Here is a 21,165-nt window from a genome sequence, read left to right on the forward strand (position 1 = left end):
TCAACCTTGACGAACGTGTGGCAACAGGAGAGCCCCCTGATCAGATCATGCAGCAATTAGCGCACTTACATTACGTAATGTTTACCAAAATACTTCGGTTGGGAGGTAGGTACTATTTTTCTAGCCTACTTATGAGGCTCTGCACTAACTCTTTTGGTGTAGGGACAAAGACCTAGCCCTGATGAATGCCTTAGACCATCATGCTGTTAATAGGCAGAAACAGGTTGGCATGACATTCATTTCCATTCAGTGACGGATATAGGTCATCATACCAATATATGCCTTCTGTTTTTACCTGTTGGTATATTTTAATATGCCTAGTATACCACCTTAATAAAGGACACTTTTGTAGTTTATTCTAAGGCTTTTTTAAACCTTAAAAACTGGATTATAGCATATGATGAAGCATGTCACATTATGTGAGTGAGCCATCCACGTCCAATTCCTGGAATTGCCAATGCACTGGGACAGGAGTAGGTAGCGACAGAAGACAGTAGGGATCTTGTTTGTTTGATTATTTCACTGAAGGCAACCTAGGCTCAGAGTGAAATATAAGGGTGTCACACCGCTTTGTGGTATGTTATGTGAATAAGGACAGGTGTGAGCCCAGTAATGCCCTTGATCTCTCCCCATGAGTGATATAACACACTTGGACTACCCATCACAGCCAGTATAGCGCTGTTGAAGAAGATCATACTACCCCAAGTTTTATATTATTTCACCAATCTCGCAATCTGGATACCACGTCTGCTCCCTAAACACTTCTTTGGGAACTGATATGCGAATGGGAGCGCAATAGGGTGTTCCTGCACAAACTGAAACATCTGCATCGGTCATGGGAGGGTGGACTTCGGGTGCCAGACTACGAGTTGTTTTACTTCATGCTGCAGCAGCCGGCTCACTGGCTGGCTAGGACCAGTATGGAAGAGTTGGAGGAGTTCGGTGAGGAACGCAGGGAGGGCAACCTCCTAGCCTTACTCATTGGAGTGAAGCTATGCCCTTAAATCCATGGCCTTAGCTGTTCGAATGGCATGCTCAAGCTGGTTGGCTGCCGTGCACTGTACATGCTCGTGATGCCGCTGGTAGGGCTCCCTTTTCCAGTGGAGGCTACTTCACAGGCAGGTGGCTGGAGGAGTGGATGGCAGTGGAGTGGACGCGACTCGAGGACTGTTAGGCAGGCAGTGCATTTAGCAGCCTAGAGACAATGACTGGAGAGTCTGGCATTAAGGGAATGCATTTACCTGGTTTACAGGTCAGTGACTAAGGCAGTGCACTAACTCTTCAGGAATTCAGACCTAGAACTTCCCACATGCTATTTACTGCAAATATTGTTGAACTTCGGTGTGAGCTGCCTCCTTGTCTCCTGTATGTAGTTGTGATGGCCATGGATGAGCTACAGACTGAGTGCCCGTGGGAAACCATTATAGGCAGACAATTTGTGGGGAAAGAATGGGACAGGATGATGGAACACTCACACTATCTAGAAACACTTGTTTTAAATAAGCTCCGTTTGATTCCCTACACACCGCTTTCCTTACACCATTTTGCCTAAACATTATGCATCATTCTGCCAGCATGAGCTGCCCCAGGTGCACACATGTGGATGCGGATTTTGCAAACAAGGTGTGGCATGCCTGGTAATCACATGCTTCTGGACACAGGTCACGGCAGACCGAGAGAGCACAATGGACCAGAGGGTCCTGCATAGATCTGTCTCCTGGGCATTTACAAACGGCAAACAGCCGTAGCAGATTCATGGATTTAGCGCTGGGCACTGCTTGCAGGGACAAAGACAGACACTGGAAGTCAGCAGATTGCCCACAGCGCAGCTGGTAGAAGGCAAATGTTGAAAGCTGGGCACAAGCAGAGGAAACTGCCATATGCCTAGAGAAAATATAAAACGATACACAGGAAACCTTTGGAGGAATAGTAGCAAGAAGGTGTAGCCAGCTTTACTGGCACACAGACCATAATAGAGGTGTACTACACATAGCATGTGTTAGGTTGGTTTAAAAGGGTAGATCACACCATACAACAACCCACGTGTAGATAGATTTTATTAGGTCCTGACGAATCGCCACCAGATTGTTTAACTACCAGGCGAGAAACATGTTGACCACACAATAGAGCGCCCTACCCGAGACATAATCTCAGACATGCGCCTTTGTTTCTTTTAATCAGGGTGGGAGACCCACTGATTAAAATAGTCTTCGCTGGTACTCCCTTACCGGTTTTAAAATTTCTTTCAGGTTAAACACCTCCACACTTTCATCTACACCAATTAGGCCCCTCACCCCCACGGCACCAAACGGAATTTGGAATAAAAGATCTCCCCCTAAGAGCCCCTCATAGGGAGCCAGTCAGGTATTGCAATGCCGACTTGACGAGGAGCAGCCCATATGATGAAGCATGACACTTTGCCGGGTGTGTGAGGGCCCTATATTCCAAGAGGAGGAATCCTCCTACACCTCATGACCACATAAAACCAGTTTTCTCTTGTCTCGATATTAGGAACAGCATACCTTTTGTATCTTCATTATTGTTAGGGCATGTATGCTGGACCGGTCTAAAAAGCCCTCAGTACCTCTTTTGTGATTCATTGATTTTCTTACACAGCCCCATGAAGGTATCACAGCTCACCCATGACACCCATGAGTGTAGAAAGAGAGGGCGTCCATGCCACCGAACTCCCTTGGGTATGTTGTTTGGTTTATTTGTTTTAGACACATCTAATGGGGTCTTACTCTAGTGATACATACAGCATCAATTGCTTCCTACCTTGCTCTGGAATTGTACATTTATCAAGTGAAATGATGCTCCACAGCAGAATAAAGTTTTACGTTGACAAAATGATCAATAAAAATATATGTGTATACATATATATATGTTTAAAAAAGCAGCAAACACCACCCCCTAAGAGGCTTGGGTAGACAGATTGGTATTCTTCATCCGGAACGCAGGGGCTGTCATTTGTCACAACCAAGCACATTTTCGCTTTAATGGTGGCTTAAGCATGGGATTTTAAAGGGTAGATTCCACTCAACGAGCACTTGGCACAGGCCTTCCACTGAGAAAAGGAATCAGAATTTTTACCCGGGTCTTCCCGCGAACCAGAAGGCGGTGGCATTGTTTCTACTCTGAAGGAAATAGTTTGGTAGTCCCAGGTCAGCCATTCCATATAATGGCTTGTGTTAAGATCATTTGAATCTCCATTTTATACAGCACAGTGATTAGCAAGTAGGAAGTTCTGGCTCATCAGACAGAGTATCCTATATAAATGCACCATGGCCCACTTCAGGTAAATAACTCCTATTCCAGCACTGCTCCAAGCATAAAGAGCAATAACATTTTTACCAGTGCTTGTTCAAGTCATGTTACCTAAATTAAAAATGCACAAGCGGAAAGTTCCTTTAGCTTTATTCAGTAGGGAATTCGCTGTCTGCAGCATTTACTGCTAGAAATACAAGCACCACTAAGTCACGTTAAGTTCTAAAAGTGGCTGGGGTGAGTTTATCCTTCACTACCGCTTTTTAAAACTACCCTCTTGTGGATTACAAAGAGAACCTATATGCACAGAGCGGTCTTAAATGGGCAGAGAACCTGTATGCACAGAGCGGTCTTAAGTGGGCAGGGTGAGACTCCAGGCAGGATACTTCAATATATAGGCACACCTTAATACACAGCACATGTGGCCATACTAAGTTAGCAGACTACAGCCACTTGGCTAGTCTACATACCAGAACTAAAGAATTAAGGAAAACAGTTGTGGCTCTTGCCAAAACAATGTTCCTCAGCAAGATACAGAAAAGGAGTGCCAGAATTGCTGATGAATCTTTAATTATGCTGGTCTATATAATGTTGTCCGTTAAGCTTTAAAGCAACTAAAAATAGCAGATTCTACAAATGTGAAGCAGAAGTAAAAATCCATTTGTGTGCTGGCACCTCAATCCATCACAAAGTCACAATTCTTTTTACGTCACATCTTTGTTAACTCTGTTAGACTTTGGCCTAGAAACGCCCTAGACATTTTTCAGAAAGCCAAAAGTAAAAAACGATGGCTTTTAAACAACATTTTTAGAGATGGCATACAATATCTAGACTTGTAGTTCTTAGCCTGTGGCACAAGGACCCCTGGGGGTCCAAGAGGCCTTCTTTGGGGGTCAACAACTGTTTTACCAAATGAAATATTAAAATGAATAAGATAAATAAAAATAAAGAAGCAATATTTAAATTTAGAAAATGTTCTAGATTTGATTTTGAATTAAACAAAATATTTCAATATTTGAGCATTTGTTTGGGGTAAACATTTTTGTATTTGAGTATTGTTTTGAGTTTCAAATCACAGAACTTGCTTATGTAGGGGGTCCCCAGCTTCCAATAACAATTCAGTAGAGGTCCCTGGATTCCATTAATGACTCAATAAGGTCCACAGAACTCAAAGTTCAAGAACGGGTGATCTAGATAATAAAGTGATGCACATCTTACCAGTGAGAAGAAAACCTAGGTATGTCCTCGGCCAACAGTGTGCATTGTTTCAATGCGACACTACGTGTGGAATGCAAATCAAGATGCTCCAAGAAACTATAGTTATCCTGGCTCTGCTAAAGACTGAATTCCACGCAGTGCTAGATCAGGAGAGAGTTTGTAACCACAAAAGATCCTTGTGCAAATTAGGTTAAACTGCGAGAAGGGTGTCAAGTTGTTGAGCAGTTCTGGAGAGTTAAACGAAGTGAGACCGATTAGTGGCGTCCCCCAACATCAGATCCCATATAATGCTTTCATGTTGCCATATTAAATTGTTTACAGTACATTATCAGTGTCCTAAATGTTCCAGCAACTGAATGTGACCCTAATCCAGTATGAGTTCCTGGAAGTGTCCATCTGCAGCATGTGCCTTAAGAGGACACATGCATCTAGTAACATTTATCAACACAGGAACCACTTATTTTGCTTGCAACCCAAAAGAAAATATACACATCTACAGAAAATACTTTCACGTAGGATACTTTAATCTCGGGCACAGTTGAGGACCACCGACCTCTTCAAACATAGACCGACAGTGGAGTGCCAATGGTGCCAGAGTTCAATCCTACACAACGTTTTATGATAGACCTGAAAATCACTGTAATGGAACACATTGAATACTTACCTGTATGAGTAGCATTGCATCTTGAAGAGTTTTCTGGAGTTGCATGCTGTGCATTATTTCACCATTTAGTGGTTGGGTCCAGAATTGTGTCTTTCCTTCTGTTTTTTTGTTTTTGTCATGGGTGCTGTAGTCTACCACAATTTGTAGATTTGTCTGCTCTCTGTGGTGTAAGACGTATGCATGCTTTGTAAGTTCTAGTGCATGGTAACCATCTTCAGATATTTTTTCTGCTTGGCAACTAGTTGATTCTTGAACATACCATACATTTTGTTGTATCATTTGACCCCTCTCGTTTCCAGGGAGATGGGCGGGTTGCAGCCAAATCCAGAAAACTCTGCAAGCTGCAAAACTACTACAACAGGTAGAGTAAACATTTTGTTTTACAGTGATATCCACACGGTAATGCTTTGTGAAGAAGTGTCCAGAGGACAACGTAGCAGTCATACATATGTTATTGAATCACATGTTTTTAAGACAGGCAAGGGCTGCTCTGTTTAACTCAAGTAGTGTGCCCTTGGTTTAGTTTCTAGTGACTCCCCAGCATTTGTTTATCAGGTTTGAATTATCTGCACTGCCCATCGTGCAATCATTTCCTTGGTTCCTGGTGTCCCCTTGCTTGCCTGTACAAAGGAGACAAAAAGTTGCTTCCCCTTGCTTAGATTTCAGGTTTCTAGTAAGTAGCACGACTGCCCTCCTTATATCTAGTGTCTGCAGGGCTCTTTCAGAATGCAACTTTGGATTGTTGAAGAAAGATGGTAGCTTTATAGTTTATTTAATATGAAAATGTGGGGTGCATGCATAGTCTGGCTTGTGGGATGCAGGATGTCATCATACCCATTAACTTCATTACTATAGTCATTGTCAGAGACTGCCTCTTCGGGGAATAGGTAAGGTTGAGATGCTAGTGTCCCAATCCTTTTGGAGATTGGGCAGGCCCACGCCTTTCTTGAATTTAGTGCCTTCTCTTGTTCTGGAACTGGAGATGGTTTCTCCACGTTTACTGTGAACCTTAGGCTATGTAGTGTTTTTATTACATTCTGTATGTTCTCCTGACATTGGCATTATAAACACTTATCGACCAGCCACCTAGGTAGGGGTACACATGTAAGCCCTGGCTCCTTAGGTATGCTTGGACTACTTAATCATTTTGTAAAAACCCTTGGCGCAGATTTTATTGATAAGGGGGACACCTTGAATTGGTACTGTACCTAGTCTATGGCGACCCTGAGATATTTCCTGAGCGTGTGGGTCATGGGGATGTGTAGGTATCTACCGTGGCCATCTAATCCGGTCTTCTTTAGGAGTGTAATGACTTCTTGTAATCTTGAAGCATTTAGTTCATATGTTTTTGAAACCAATCCTAGACCTAAGACGGCTAAACAAGGACTGATCTTGGTATGGTACGGGGAAGATCTTCCCTTGAGAATGAACTCTCCCTTGGTAGTATTGAAGGGTTTTTTCTGAGATGTTCGATGCAATAGCCATGCTTTATAAAGTTAAGTATCTATTTGTCTGATGTGATTGACCCCCATTCATTGAAGAATTACCCCCCCACCCTCTATCCAGTCCCACCAGTATCTTGTGCTGGGGTTGTGCCTCGTAGGAGTTACTTGCTTACTGGCTACATTCCCTTTGGGGCTTGAACTTTTACCCTGTCTCTTCTCCAAAAGGCTGCTGTTGTGGTCAATGCTATGGGGTCATGGGAGGGAGTCTAGAGGGGGAAAGCTTGAGGCCAGTGGTGCTGCTGATTAGCTACATTCTGTTTGTTGAGAGGTAGCTCTGTGATGGATACCCACTGTTTGATGGTCCTCTGGCTGTCATGGCTCACTTTAAGGACCTTCAGAATTGCAATGTCCACATTGCTTTAGCCATTTCATTGTTCTTCTTGATCTGTTGTAGGTCCTCATCCATTGCTGAGCAGAAGGACGTATTAAAGCACAAGGCTTGTAACTCTGGATTGATCCCTGAGACTCTCAGCCAGGCATGCCTTCTCAGGGTAAGTCCTGAGTACATCTGTCTGCTAGCTGTCTCAGCTTCATTTTGTGCAAACTTGAAGCACTGTTGGGGATGGTTTTACTCTCATGTACCTTGGTCTTCACTCTCTGCTTTACTCCTCTAGGACATGCTGAATGACCTCGACCCACTTCTGTTGGTCATAGCAGTTGAGGGGGACGTTTGAGTTTGCGATTCTTCGCCAACTAGCTGCAACTCTTTCCAGCTTAATGCCTGACCTCTCTATCTGTGTACTCTTTGTCCAGTGGAGGCCAGTTGCATGGGGAGTATTACCTTGTTTTCTTGCTGTTGCAACAATTATCAAGTCTGCAGCTGCATTACCCTTGATGTGAACGGGGTCATGTGAGGAGGGCTTGTATTTCTTCTCTACTCACGAAGTCTCAGGCTTCAAGATGGCTCATTCATGAAAAGCCTCCTCTTTTTGATCAAAGATGCTCAGGAGCATGGGCAAGTACAGGTTACGGTTTCGTAAAGGCATCAGCGTTGAGCAGAAAGTATGATTCTGCCTCCCTTTCCTCATGGTTTAGTCAGTGTTGTCAAGACCTTGAAAATGTGTTGACACTCTCCTGTGGAGTCGGCGCAGAGGTCCTGCCAGACTTCCTCCTGTGGCCCCCGTTTTTTGAAGACTGTGGTGTCTTCATCGTTTAAGAACTCCTGCTCCTCCTCGTGCGTCTCTGGCATCAAGGGCAGCATGAAGCCTACCTGCTCTTCATTTCATTATCTTGGGCTCCAACGATTATCTGGAATACAAAATCCCTTGGGTGAATAGTCAAAGTCTGTTGTTTTTTTACAGAAGTTCAGCCATTTCAGCCTTGAGTCGACGCTTCATCTGCTGAACCTTGAGAGCTTATTGCACAGCATTGAATCCAGCATGGCCTTCCTTTTTGGAGTTGGGTGTCTACTTCCCCTTAGGCTTTCTCTTTTGTGCTCTTAAGCACCTACCAGCGTCAAAGGGTGTCCCCTAAGGGTCATGCCCATCGGAGTCCTTGTGCTTGGACCTGTGCGGTTCCTTTTGTTTTGGTCATCCTTCGAATGTCTAGTCTTTCGAGGGGGAGGTGGCTTCAGAGGACATAGTCTGAGATTTTAGGAGACGGATTACTTCCTGCTGCTACTTCTGGTCAGTTTCCATGTACGTTTTCTTTACTGCTTCTAGTCTTTCAACACTGATCTCCTCTTCTTCGTCATCTGACTCTCCTCCCTGTGCCAGCCGGAATTCCTCAACGTTTTCTTCATCGTTGCTGAAAAGGCTTATCCCCTTGGGGAGGGCTGCTTCTTCTGTACGCTGACCAATGGCATAGTGTGGCCAGCGCCGTCTCCCTCACCTTCAATTACATGGACTGAAAATCTGCACAGTCCTCACACCCCTCGGTGGTATGTTCTTATAGATGGCAGATATTCTCTATTTTGCGTGGTTCTTTTTGCGCAAACTTGTGATGGCACTGTAGGAGAGTGGGGTCTGCAATCCCATGGCCACCCAAGAATTTTGCTTTTTGCTTCACTGATTTACGACTTTCCCTGGCTGTGGGCCTGCTAATCAGACCCACAGCCTAGCTGTTCTCTCTCTAAATTACAACCATGTACCTTAGGTGCATTTTACCAATTGGTACTGGGCCACCTTATCAGTCCCTGTACAGCATACCTTAGGTATCCAGGGCATAGGTGTACCCAGGGCCTACCAGGGGCTGAAGCATGTATTATGCCACCCCTGGCTGGCCACCCAAACAGACACAACTGGCTGCACGACAGCTGGGGCAAGGTGGTGTAAACACCCTTTGCTTTAGATATAGTATTCCTATATCTAACCCTAAAATGGACACATATATTCCTATCAGTCACTCCTATGGCAGGCCTTATCAATCCTGAAGGCAGAGTGCTTGGAATTATGTGAGATGGTGCTCTGGCATGAGCTGGGCCCGTTTGCAGCTTGCGGAACCAAGTCCAAATAGCTGTTCCATGATAACGCTATACCATATACTCTTAAGTGCATTATAATCCTCGCGGTTAAATGCTAACTTTGGTATAGCATTATCAAAACATGTCGAGTAAGGTGTCATACGAATTGGAATACTAACCCCTCGCCAATTCTGGCGACTGGGTTAGCATTCCACCCTTCTAGAGGGACACGACATGTATGTAACTGTGAACCCCGGTTAAAGTCAGACATAGCCTCAGCTCCACAAAATGGATGCTGCCACCGAGACACAAGTCTGCCCTCCTGCTGCTGGGAGTCCTTCCAGCAACGGAGGCCTGGACAAAGGGTTTCCTGTCAGGGGCGGTGCTAGCACCATCCAAGACAGGATTTTGTGTATCCCAGGTAGGCAGGGCTGAAAGGAAGGTGACTGCAAGTGGCACCCCGGTGCTCACTGTGCATATGCCGGCTCAAACCAGTTCCTGGGGCACACCAGCCTCTGAGCTGGGGAGAGACCGGACAAAGGAGAGGGGTGTAACCACCCCCCTCCTGGTCCCACCCCTAGGGACGGACCTAGTCGCGTGCCAGCCCCTTTTCTTAGAATAAAGGTAGGAGCAGGCCCCCTTCCCAAATTAGATAATCTTGAATCTTGAAACTACTTTCCACGAAAGGAACTCTTGACTCTTCTGAAGACTCTCCCTTGTGGCTAAGGAGTAGCCACCCTGCACCAGCAGGCACCATCGAAGCTCTGGCGGTTTGCTGCACGTCCATCCTCCGGATCAAGACTGCCCAGCTCGACGAGACCCGGATTCCCTGCCATCTCTGACCTCTACCTACATCATCCAGCCCAGCTGAGATTCGTGGGTGTGACGAGACCCGTGGGACCGGCCATCTTCAAGACCTGCACGACGCTTCACCAGCACGACCCCCGAGAGACCCTCGAGTAAGTGCACTGGGTTTGAGAAGCCCTAACCCTAAGCAGCTCCAGCACCGAAGTCCAGCCTCCCAGCATCCACGAGATCTGCGTGGGGCCCTTCTGCTTCTTTGCTGCTTGCCACGTTGTCCGGTCACTTGCCCGTTGGCTAGTGACCCTCTTGACGACGTACCACGACGATTTCACCGCTGCTCTGGTTGCTCCAGACTGGCCCTTGCTCCCTTCCAAGAGAGGAGCACCCCGGACCCTCCTGGCCACTCCAGACGCCATCTTGACTCCACCGCGTGGGCTTGCCTTTGCCAAGGTTTGTTGCTCAAATCCTGAGTCCAGCATCGCTGACAGCCGACAGCCTCGTGGGACAGCTCGCACCTCCAGCCTGGACGCCGACAGCGCCTCCTAGCCCGTGTGACTGCAGAGTCCAGCGTCGCCCACTCACCTGGTCGAGGTGACTTCATCCGGTGCCATCCTGGTGCCCACATAATCACTGGCTAGTGATTAAGAACTAAGTCCCCTCTGCTTTCAGGTCGTCTCCTTCACTGATCCAGCCTTGGATCACACCGAACATCTTCACTGGTCGCCTGCCAGCAACTTCTTCTTTCAGGCTGCATAGACTTCAACGAGGATTCCCGACGTCTTTTGAACCCTATGCAGCCGCGGCCCCTGGGCTAGGTAACTTGAGTATTTCGGTACTCCAGCACAGGTTCACTCTCTAAGTGTCCAGATCCTTTTTCGTTTTCAGTCTATCTAGTCGGATTCGTCCGGAAACAGTAACTTTAGAAACGCTAGCATCCATAGACTTCTTCCCGCATCCCGCGTGAGAGTGCACACTCTGCACACGATCTCCCTAGACCTCCTGCTCGTAATCTTAAGGTTCAGTAGTGTAGTCCTAGCGATCCTGAAGCCTCTGGATCTTGTTACTTACCTGCTAGCATTTCGCATTCCACTTTTTGTGTACACGGTTTTTCGTGCCCCTCGGGCATTTGTGTAAATTGTGCAACTTAAAGTATTTTCATAAGAGTTTTGTATTGTGCTTAGCTCCCTGACTCAGAGTTCAGGGTAGACTTGTTATAAATAAATATCCTTTATTTTCATAACAACTTGTGTGGGGTCCTTTCACTTGGTGTTCAAGGGGTATATGTGATGGTAAAACAGCTGGCTTAACACGCCCTCTAGAGTTTAGCCTGAAGACTGCTCGTGTCCATGCTACTAGGATAGCTGGTCTGAAAGGTTGACTTACAACCAATCATCAATAAGGGTTGTTTGGTATGATACACAATGATTACTAGAATAGTGAGCACTATATATCAGGCCAACTTCTCACAAACACTTTGGGAAGAATTTAAAGGGGGTGTTCTCCATTTCTCCACACTGACTAACCTCTCTATTCTCAAACCATGTGCTCTTAGTCTGATAAATTTTCCCTCTTTGTAAAGAGACTGGGCACGGTTTCCTCGTGATGTCTTTAGTCCTCTGGTATTATTTGGTGGATTCAATCTGCCTCTTTTCGATGTTTTTGTCGATCTGTCAAGTTTTTTGTGATTCTTTAGGAGCGCTTCCATTTTGCTTCCAGACCAAATGGCAGGAATACGAATCTGAAGATGCCAACAACGCACAGGGACTTCTAGGGTGAACATCTGACAACACATCATAGTGAAATGGACATACAGCCAAAGTTGTGGTCAACAACAATGCCCACAAAAAAACATAAGAATTCTGGATCCAGAAAAGATTCCGGATGCAAAATCACCACTTTCTGGGTAGATGTTGAGAGATGCAGCAGTTGGTTGCTGTACGCTGAAGGCCTGGTTCTCTTGAATTAAACTTGCATCAGAGTCTAAACACTGAACAATTAGGGAAGCAAAGACTAATCTTCCCAGCAGTGGTGTCATCCAAGTGTGGCATCTCACTTAGAAAAGCGAAAAAGGGATAGCTGGAATGCTTCAATTAATCTCAGCCACTGGTACTCATGCAACATTTCAATGAGCTATTGGACTTGAAGTGCACTTCTTTGATCACACCGAAATAGGTCAAACCCAGTCTGGTGTTGCTTTTTCTCCTGTCTATAAAGGACCTGGCTTTACAGTTCGGGTTGAAGTGTTGCTGTAGGAGCTGGGCTCAAGACAGATTTGCATATGACTAGCTTAGAGTGGCATAGTCGAAAACAACAAAAACTGGAAAGTGGCTCGAGAAAGTACCAGTGGTCGAGATTAATTTGAGCAGTCTACCCATCACTGCAAGTTATTCCAGGATGGGCAATTGTGGAAAACCAAAGAGCTCAGTGAGCAGACAAGCAAACTGGACCTTTGCTCAATGACCCACATTGACTCAGACTTCTACACAAATAAAGTACATACATTTTGTGTATTTTAAAATGCTATAATTTATTTGGATAATGTGAAAAGACAAGCAGGAGAAGCTTGATATCTGTGCCATATTCTTGCCAGAAGAGGACGGTCATCGGTCCCTAGCACCATTTCCTGAGGTCGGACTCAAAACAATAGTGGATGGGGGTACCATTGACTGGTGCCTTGTACATGTAGGGATCTTCTACCAAACTTAATTTGAATCCTGAATGGAAGAGTAAGAGGTGGTTGTAGGAAGCTGGCTTTAGGTGTTTGGCCATAGGTTATAAACAAGTGAGAGTATTTTGAGCAGGTGAAATGTGGTACTGTCTTTTTGGTTCAAGGACAAGGTTAGCTGCATTGCTTGTACCCTAGGTTTTTAACCAATGTTTTGGTTAGGTAGGTCTCCCTGATGAAGCAACTGCTTCATGTCATTTGAGATCCTTTAATCAGGGATGTTTCAGTGAAAGAAAATGCAAGTTCACCTACATAGACCTGCACCTCTCTCTATGTCAATAAAGCTACCGAGTTGGTCTGGTCTGTTATTTAAAAATAACACTATTATCATGTTCCCCCAACATGAAGACCAAAGACTCCTCACAGGGGCTTGAAATTACTTTCAGGGTAAATGTTTTGCTTCTATTTTAATGAAAGTTTATCCAACTGCAGATATTAGCCTAGTACATGGTTTCTTTTTTTAGTTGTGATCTGGCATCTGTTATTCTACAAAACTGGTATGCATTTAGTTTGAGTGCTTGCGGCAAAAGTTCAGAGCATGGAAGGTTTTTATCCTAGACTGACATGGTTTGCATTTGTAGGCTTGCGTCCAGGAAAAATCAGCTCAATAACCAGTAGCCCATTCTCCTAAATTTGTAAATGGCTGAGGTGTGACATACAGTAATGCCCCACACTCCTATGTGGGTGGAGTATGCCTTTTTACTTATCTCTACCAGAGAACTATATTTCCCAGTACAGTGCATGGATAAAGTACAGCATCAGCGACATGTCACCAGAAGGGGACAAGGCTCATATGAGTCATGTAGTCACATACGATTGTTTGGGTCTGCCTGGGTAGCAAAAAGGACATACCATACTTTGATGGTGTGGGTCCCAACTCACCAAGGTAGAGTTCTTCATAAGGTACTCTCAGGGGGTGTGCAGATCTTAAAAACAATCTTAATCTGATCTCTTGATGCTGGGTAGATGGTATGGAACAATCCCATTTTTGAAAAAGCATGCCTAAAATGTGATACTAAGGAGGTTAAATACTGAATACTCATCATCCAAGGGTGCAAACGCTAGCCCAGGACACCAACGTGGCACAATCCACTGAACCCAAGTAAAGGGACCAAAGGAATGCTATCACCAGTGCCCAAGGATACAAAATACTTACTTTTTCCTTTCTTTTTCCCTTTTTAGAGTTTGCGACCCTCCCGCTTGTTGTGCTTGCGACTGTAGTAGTTCTGCTGCTGTCTTTCTCTGTTTGAATGCGTTTACTTCATCGTCAAGAGATTTCTTTTTGTCCTCCAGCTTCTTTTTCTCTTCCTGATGCATTTTCTTCAAACGGTCAAATTTTTCATGCAGCTGAGGTAGCAGTGAATAAACAAAAGAGATAAATGTCAATTTCACAAGAGCAGAACAATAATTCCATTTAACAGTCACTAAGTTGTCGAATTCCTTATTGTAACTACCTGAGGAACGTTTAAACTGTGTGTTCAAACTTTGAAACCAGAGACTTGTTACCACCTTTTTCTTTGCATCAAAGTTTCCCCAGGCCCCTGATTAAAAAAATATGAAAGACCGGGTGCTGTACCCTCACCTGTACACAATGGTGTATTAGCATGTGCAAAACCTGTTAGGGCGAAGAGAATTTTACTGCATTTGTATTTACCAACTCATATATGCTAATGCCTTTCCTAGTATCTGCATTGTGGTTCTTGCACCAAGTAATCTGGTTCTGAAAAAAAGGCCCAGGATGGCACCAAGGTTTATAAGGTAGCCATTTCTTTAAAAAAAATAATGTATTCTATCCCCGAGAGATCCAACGTAATCAACCCATAGTGAATAAACTGGATTATAGTTATTGGTGGTTTTTTTACAACGCGTATCTGGCCAGGCTTTGTGCCCACCCGCCGACTATGCTTTCTTGCATCAACATGACATCTGCAATTTTATTAACTTGGTTCAAGAGCCAACAGAATTTCCTCTTGAACCTGGTATGGGCAGGTGGAAGAATCTTCTCAGGCTGCTAACGACATTTGAAAAGAATCTAGAGAGGTTTTAGTACTCCTATTTTAAAATTTAAAGGACATATTTAAATCATCCTTGTCCAGTAATTTTTGGCGATCAGTTCAGCAACAATTCTGTATAGCCTCAACTACATGGTTGTGAAAACTCACAGCATATTCACCCTAATAAAAAAAAAAACATTACTGTCACAATTGATGACAGTTTAAAAAAAAAAACATTAAAAAATATCATTGAACAGATTACGGTTCAATTTTTGCTCTGGTCTCTCAATTTTGTATTATCTTAATGCCTTCCCAAGTATTCCGTTGTTTACTGCATTAATAACAGAAGATGTTAAAAGGCAAAGTTTTACCTCTTTCTCCGCCTCCTTCAGCTCTGCTTCTTTCTCTTTTACCCTTTGTACAAACATCTGCCGCATCTCCTCTTCTTTCTTCTGTAGTTCTCCCAGGAACTCATTCCTTTTTGCTTCATATGTTTCTTGCAAGCTAAGGAAACAAACCTGTTATTTTAAACAACTAGATAATCATATATACACCCACAAATATATGTAAGAAACCATTATCAGGTGAAAGTCTGTTTTACAGGCATGTGTTTGGCTATATACCAAAACTACTATACTTTCAAGGATGCTTTACTATCCTCGGGTATCCTCTGAGGCTAGTCACTAGGTCACTAAAAAGAGTAAGGTATTGTTCACATGAGGCACTCCTGACCCCTAGGCCAAAAGGTTGACATGGGGAGGATGGTCTGTCACCACATTTTCACCCATCTACAATCAAGTAAAAAAAGAATTGCAAGCCATTAGCACACTTTGAATATGGGGGAAGTAGCCATTGAACGCCCCATTTTTGCATTCCAGAAAAATAAAAACATTAAAGATCACCTGGTGGGACCCTGTCTTTCATCCTCTAGAGTTCCCTGTACTTTGCATGACATTTGGGGGACGACAGCTTTTTGGTAATCGAAAATGTGGTACCTGCAACAGTGTATGTGAATACAACAGAGACAAAGGAATTTTTACATACAAATGTAAAAACTGCACTCCCATATTTCCAATTGCAATACTCCAAATGCACTTTATGCAGTAACCTGCTGTTGTGATTTGTTTTATATTGGTCAGACCACACAGAAAATAAGGATAATAATATGGCAACATAGGAGTTGCCAGAGATGCAAGGTGGCCAATGCACCATTGATGGAACATTTCGAGACACTTGGCCATAATGAAAATGATTCACGATGGCAGGTGACTGATTTTATAAAAGGTACCAGAGTGTGGAGATGACATTGCAGAAATCCTCAACAAGGAAGAGTTAGGGTGAATTTTGAGAACGGACAGCTTCCACAGTGGACTCAACAGAATGGTGGACTGGACCTCTTTGATTTGAATAACTTTTATGCTTTTGCCTACGTTTATGGACTGTTACTTACAGCCTCGGCCAACTACTTCAGGATGCACCTCATGTGCACAAGATGTTGTAAACAATTTCACCTATGCATTGCTATAAAATAGTTTGTGACTCACCCTAGCCTCCCTCATGGTTAACTTTGTCCCTCTATTGAGGAGAACTTAACTTTACTCTCTAAGATTTCACTACAATTATCAGGGAGGATATTGTTCCCTTGGTTATTTGCAAGAATGATAAGCTGTACTCTTGCTGTGTACATTATGTGTGACACCTGATTTATACTATTGATATCTTAATCCAGGACAACCTCCTGCTATAGAGACCTCCTGTGTCGCGTACGGTGGAATTACGGACTATACTACAATCAATGTTGTCTAAGAGAGTTGCACCCCAATATGAAATGCCCCATAACAATTCCTAGAGTGCATGGTGTCCCCTATGCGGTTTGTTATTTTGAAATTGCTCTCTTAATATATATATATTATCGTGCGCCACTTATTTTGGTCTTATCATATGCACTGATGATGCTTAACTGCATGACCATCGGTTTGATACTCTTGCTATAACAGTTATTCTGTGCCGCTTATTATGGACTTATTGCTGGTGCCTGCTTGCATGACCAATTAATGTATTTTAAAGGACACCATTAGCGAGCATTGATAAAAATGCGTTTCACAATATGTGCTATGCTGTTTTGTTATGCTCGCTTCAGTGGCCTCTTTACTTACCTTTGCCTGCCTCTCAATTTTCCGTTTAATCTCAATATGGCCGCTCCAACGGAGATTAATTCACAGCCCTATTTTTGCACCAATTATATTGAGCAAGCCGGCATTGTATAGTAATACAATGTAGTATATTGTATTCTCCATGGTTAACGTAGGATACATTCTAGTACTGGTATTTGAACAAGTGGCGCACGCTATTGTTGCCGATTTCAGTCATCAATACTTCTCTTTCTAGTTTCCTATAACCCTCGACCATTTTAATATGAACCACTTCCGGTTGTTCCGGATGCCATAAAGTTTGCGGTCAGTCCTATTTTTGTTTCTTTTTTCTGGAGCACGTGCATAACTTTAGTCAGCGTGGCACAGACACGGTGAGCTTTGCAGCTATGTGATTTCGGACACAGTAGTAAGAGGGAATTCCCTACTCACGCTCCTTCACTTGGATGGTTTATGGGTATAACCCTTGTAGCTTCCCCTTATAGGACCGGCTTCCCTACATATGTGGCTTATATTGCGATACTGGATCATGTCGCTGGTCTTTTACTGAAATTCACATTGGCTATTTACCATTATGCTACTGCCTGGCTTACCATGCTTGGTAAGGAGTCGCTTTACTTAATAGTTTTACAATTTACTTTCCTAAGCCTGTAAATACCCTCACACATTTATTTTGAAGCATTGGCTTGGTCTCCTTCCCTTTTCTTAGAGTACCAGGTTACCCTACTATTTTGAATACATTGAATGGCATTGTTGAGGTGCTCTAGGCTTTTGATTCCCCAACACTGGTCCTCTTTACATATGTTATTGATAGGTATGAAGCTCCAATTTCCTTAGGCAGACTTGTTCTCTAAGATGATTTTATTCAGTTGTAACTCATGATCATTCCTTTCCCAGTTCCCCTAGTTCTTATCTGGTTCAGCTGCAATACCTCAGAAGGACAACTTACTCTGATTCAGTGCTCTGGCAATCCCTAGATGAAGCGCTACAGGCTAGTTTAGTATAAATGAATGCCATGGTTGGTCCTACTACCTTTAGCTTTATTGTCACCGTACTGTGTGAATCCTCATACTGAATGAGTCTACACCACCCGGATGACAGATGCAATGATAGTATTGTAGAGTATGGTCATGATTGGTCTGTAGTGGTTTATATGTTGATCATTCACTCAATCATTACCTCGATAAAACCGTAAGTGAGACTCTATAGGTGCCTGTGAGAGTGACTGCAGCATGTTTTTTTTCCCCATGGACCTTAACTGTTCACTGACTCTATATTCATCTCCATCTTATTAGACTGCGAATACCTTTTTATTCATTTTTTCCCTCTGTTTTCTCTTCTCTTCAGTCCCTTACCCTATTCCATTCCCTTTTGTCTTTACAGGAGCTTAATTCGATTGAATTTTCTTCCATTGATTTATGTATCCAGGAAAACAATGTGTTGTCCTGATGATGAGTCTGTAATCTGAGTTTATGGAAATGTTGTAGACCTTGTCACTCTGACTCGCATAAATATGTACAAATTGATTTATGGGTGCAGTAGTGCTGTGTTTGGCAAATAAGTGACTTTGATTTTGTATACGTCTTTAGGTCACTATGTGTCTTTGTCGGAGTTTTTTTCTCGATATCTGTTCAGGTTCACCCCATAGGGTAAACCACTCTTATGAATCTGTTTTTACTTTTGATATAATAAATACGTTTTAGTAGTTGACTAGATGTCCCCTGGGCATTCTCTGTGTTCCAACAGTATTACTCCTTTCTCTTACATTTAGGGACCCTTGTTCCTCTAAGCATATTCTACTCTTGGTACCTAGATATCCATGGGTTTCTCTTGTGTTTGTAAAAATAGCTTCCCAGTAGAAGACAATCTGTGAAATCTTCCAGTGAAAGGAAGAATACACGACCTGAAAAACAGGAGTCCATCGCCACACATCAGAGCAGCTCAGTACACGGAATGGACATAAGCCTAAGTGGGAAGATGCTGTATTTACAAATCTCCATACTTCATCTGTGATGGCATGAATAGGTGTGAATTTATTTTATGTTCAAACAAACACACACTCTATATGGATAATGTTACTTAACTATTAAGCATCTGTTCTTGGCATATAGAGTTGTAGATTCACATGCTTTGCATACTCCTGCTATCTAGTGTTGGAACCGGATGTTTGCAATTTGTTTTTATTTGAAGAAGTCTTTGCAGTCACAAGGTAAAGGGACTCCTCCTTTCGGTGATAGTGAGCATGGGCATCGACTCCATTGTTAGATTGTTTTCCCACAGAGGGTGAGAATGGAGTTAGTGAGTTTAGAATATAGATGTACATGCGTATGAATGTAAATTGAGAACTACAACAATTACAGGAGACCGGGGAGGCAGGTGGGCGCATGTGAATCTACAGCTCCACATGCTAAGCAAAGATGCTTACTGGGTAAGTAACATTATCCGTTCGAGGCATGTGAGCTGTAGATCACATGCTTTGCATAGACTAAATTGCTGTTTACTCCCAAAGCGGTGGCTATCCTGTAGTAGTTGTATGAAACAGTGTTTTAAGTACTGCTTCGCCTACATTTACCTGTTGTCTCGCCAACACATCCAAGCAATAATGTTTGGTGAATGTGTGTAGTGTAGACCATTTTGCTACTTTACAGATGTCGGCTAGGGGAATATTCCCTAAGAAGGCCATAGTAGCCCCTATCTTGCAAGTGTAATGTGCTCTACGGGGTATTATCAAAGTTCTTTTTCCTTTGGCATAACCTGTTCGGATACATTTAACAATCCATCTTTAAATACCCGACTTTTATATGTGACTGCCTTTGTGAGGTGGAGAAAAAGCAACAAATAGCTGCTTTGTTTTTGAAAATTCTTTGGTTCTTTCTACGTAATATAGTATAGCTCTTATAACATCAAGTGTGTGTAGAGCTTGCTCTGCTACAGTATCAGGTTGAGGAAAGAACACAGGTAACTCAACTGATTGATTGATATGAAAGGCAGAAACTACTTTAGGGGGAACTTTAGGATTGGTTCGAAGAACAACCCTATCTTTGTGAAGTTGAAAGAAAGGCTCTTGTATAGTTCATGCATTAAATTCACCAGCTCTCCTAAGTGAGGTTACTGCTATGAGGAAAGCAACCTTCCATGATAGGAATTGTAATTGACATTTGTGCATTGGTTCAAAAGGTGGACCCATTAGCCTTGTAAGGACTATGTTTAAGTTCCACTCTGCTGCAGGGGGAACTCTTGGTGGTATCACCCTTACAAATCCTTCCATGAAGGCTTTATCAATGGTACTCTGAATGGAGATAACTGTTGGCTATTTTGAAAGTATGCGGCTACTTCTGCTAAGTGTAAACATATGGATGTGTAAGCCATCCAGATTGCTGTAAATGCAACAGAAAACAAATGATGTTCTGTACAGAAGCATCACGTTGATTGATATTGTTAGAATAGATACCATGCTTTAGTAGTAGGCTTTCTAGCCTCTTTGAGAATATTTATACAGTCTGGTGGAAGTTGTAAATAACCAAACTATGACTTCAGGAGCCAAATCGCTAAGTTGAGTTCTTTAGGATCTGGATGTGCAATTTCTCCATGTCTCCGAGTCAGGAGGCTGGGTGTGAGATGTAGCTTTTGATATGGAACCACCGACTGTTCCAACAGGTTGGTGTACCAAGGTTGACAAGCCCATGTGGGGGCTACTAAGATCAGTGTGACGGATATTTGTCTGAGCTTCCGAACCAGTAATAGAATTAGTGGGAAAGGTGGAAAAGCGTAGGCAAATATCCCTTATCCCTGACCAATTCATCCTTAGCGCATTGCCTTGTGATAGATGGTGTGGGAACCTGGATGCAAAGTTTTGGGCATTTTGCGTTGTGTACTGTGGCAAACAGATCTATCTGTGGAAACAAATAGTTTACCTGTCAGTGTAGTTTTGCAGCTTGAAGATCTTTCTGGATTCACTATGCTGTGCATTATTCCGCGGTCTAGTGGTTGGGTCCGGAATCGTTATGTTATGTTATGTTAATTGATTTGTAGAGTGCGTCTGTTACCCGAAGGTGTCCTGGCGCTATCTGCTATCCCGAGGGAAAATAAGTTGCACAATCAGGAAGAGGTTCCAAAACAGCCAGGTTTTAAGCATTTTTCTGAAAGGGAGCAATTCAGTACAGCTCCTCAGATGTACGGGGAGCTGGTTCCAAAGTTTTGCAGCACCAACGATAAAGCTCTTACCACCCCACCGAGCCTTTTTCACAGGTGCTACTCTTACTAGTTTTTGAACTGATGAACGCAGAGTTCTAGTTGGTAAATACCATTGAAGTTGGTCCTGAAGATAATGTGGACCCTGATTATGAAGAGCTCTGAAGACAAGGCACAGCGATTTGAAATGTATCCGTTGCCTCACAGGCAACCAGTGAAGTTTGCGAATTTCACTTGAGATAGGAG

At 43.3% G+C, this 21,165-nt stretch overlaps 1 protein-coding gene across 5 annotated transcripts in view; it reads right to left on the minus strand.

Moving 5' to 3' along the window:
* SEPTIN6 (septin 6) overlaps nt 1–21,165 on the minus strand; it is a 178,019-nt gene that overhangs the window by 9,009 nt on the left and 147,845 nt on the right. For all 5 annotated transcript variants that reach the window (XM_078688702.1, XM_078688700.1, XM_078688701.1 and 2 more), the window contains exons 8-9: nt 14,950–15,082; nt 13,741–13,931 (exon numbers count right to left, since the gene is read on the minus strand). In XM_078688702.1, coding sequence (XP_078544828.1) covers nt 13,741–13,931; nt 14,950–15,082 — 324 coding nt within the window. The remainder of the gene's footprint in view (nt 1–13,740; nt 13,932–14,949; nt 15,083–21,165) is intronic.

This window comes from Lissotriton helveticus, chromosome 4_1 (assembly GCF_964261635.1).
Source record: "Lissotriton helveticus chromosome 4_1, aLisHel1.1, whole genome shotgun sequence".
Lineage (NCBI taxonomy): Eukaryota > Metazoa > Chordata > Amphibia > Caudata > Salamandridae > Lissotriton > Lissotriton helveticus.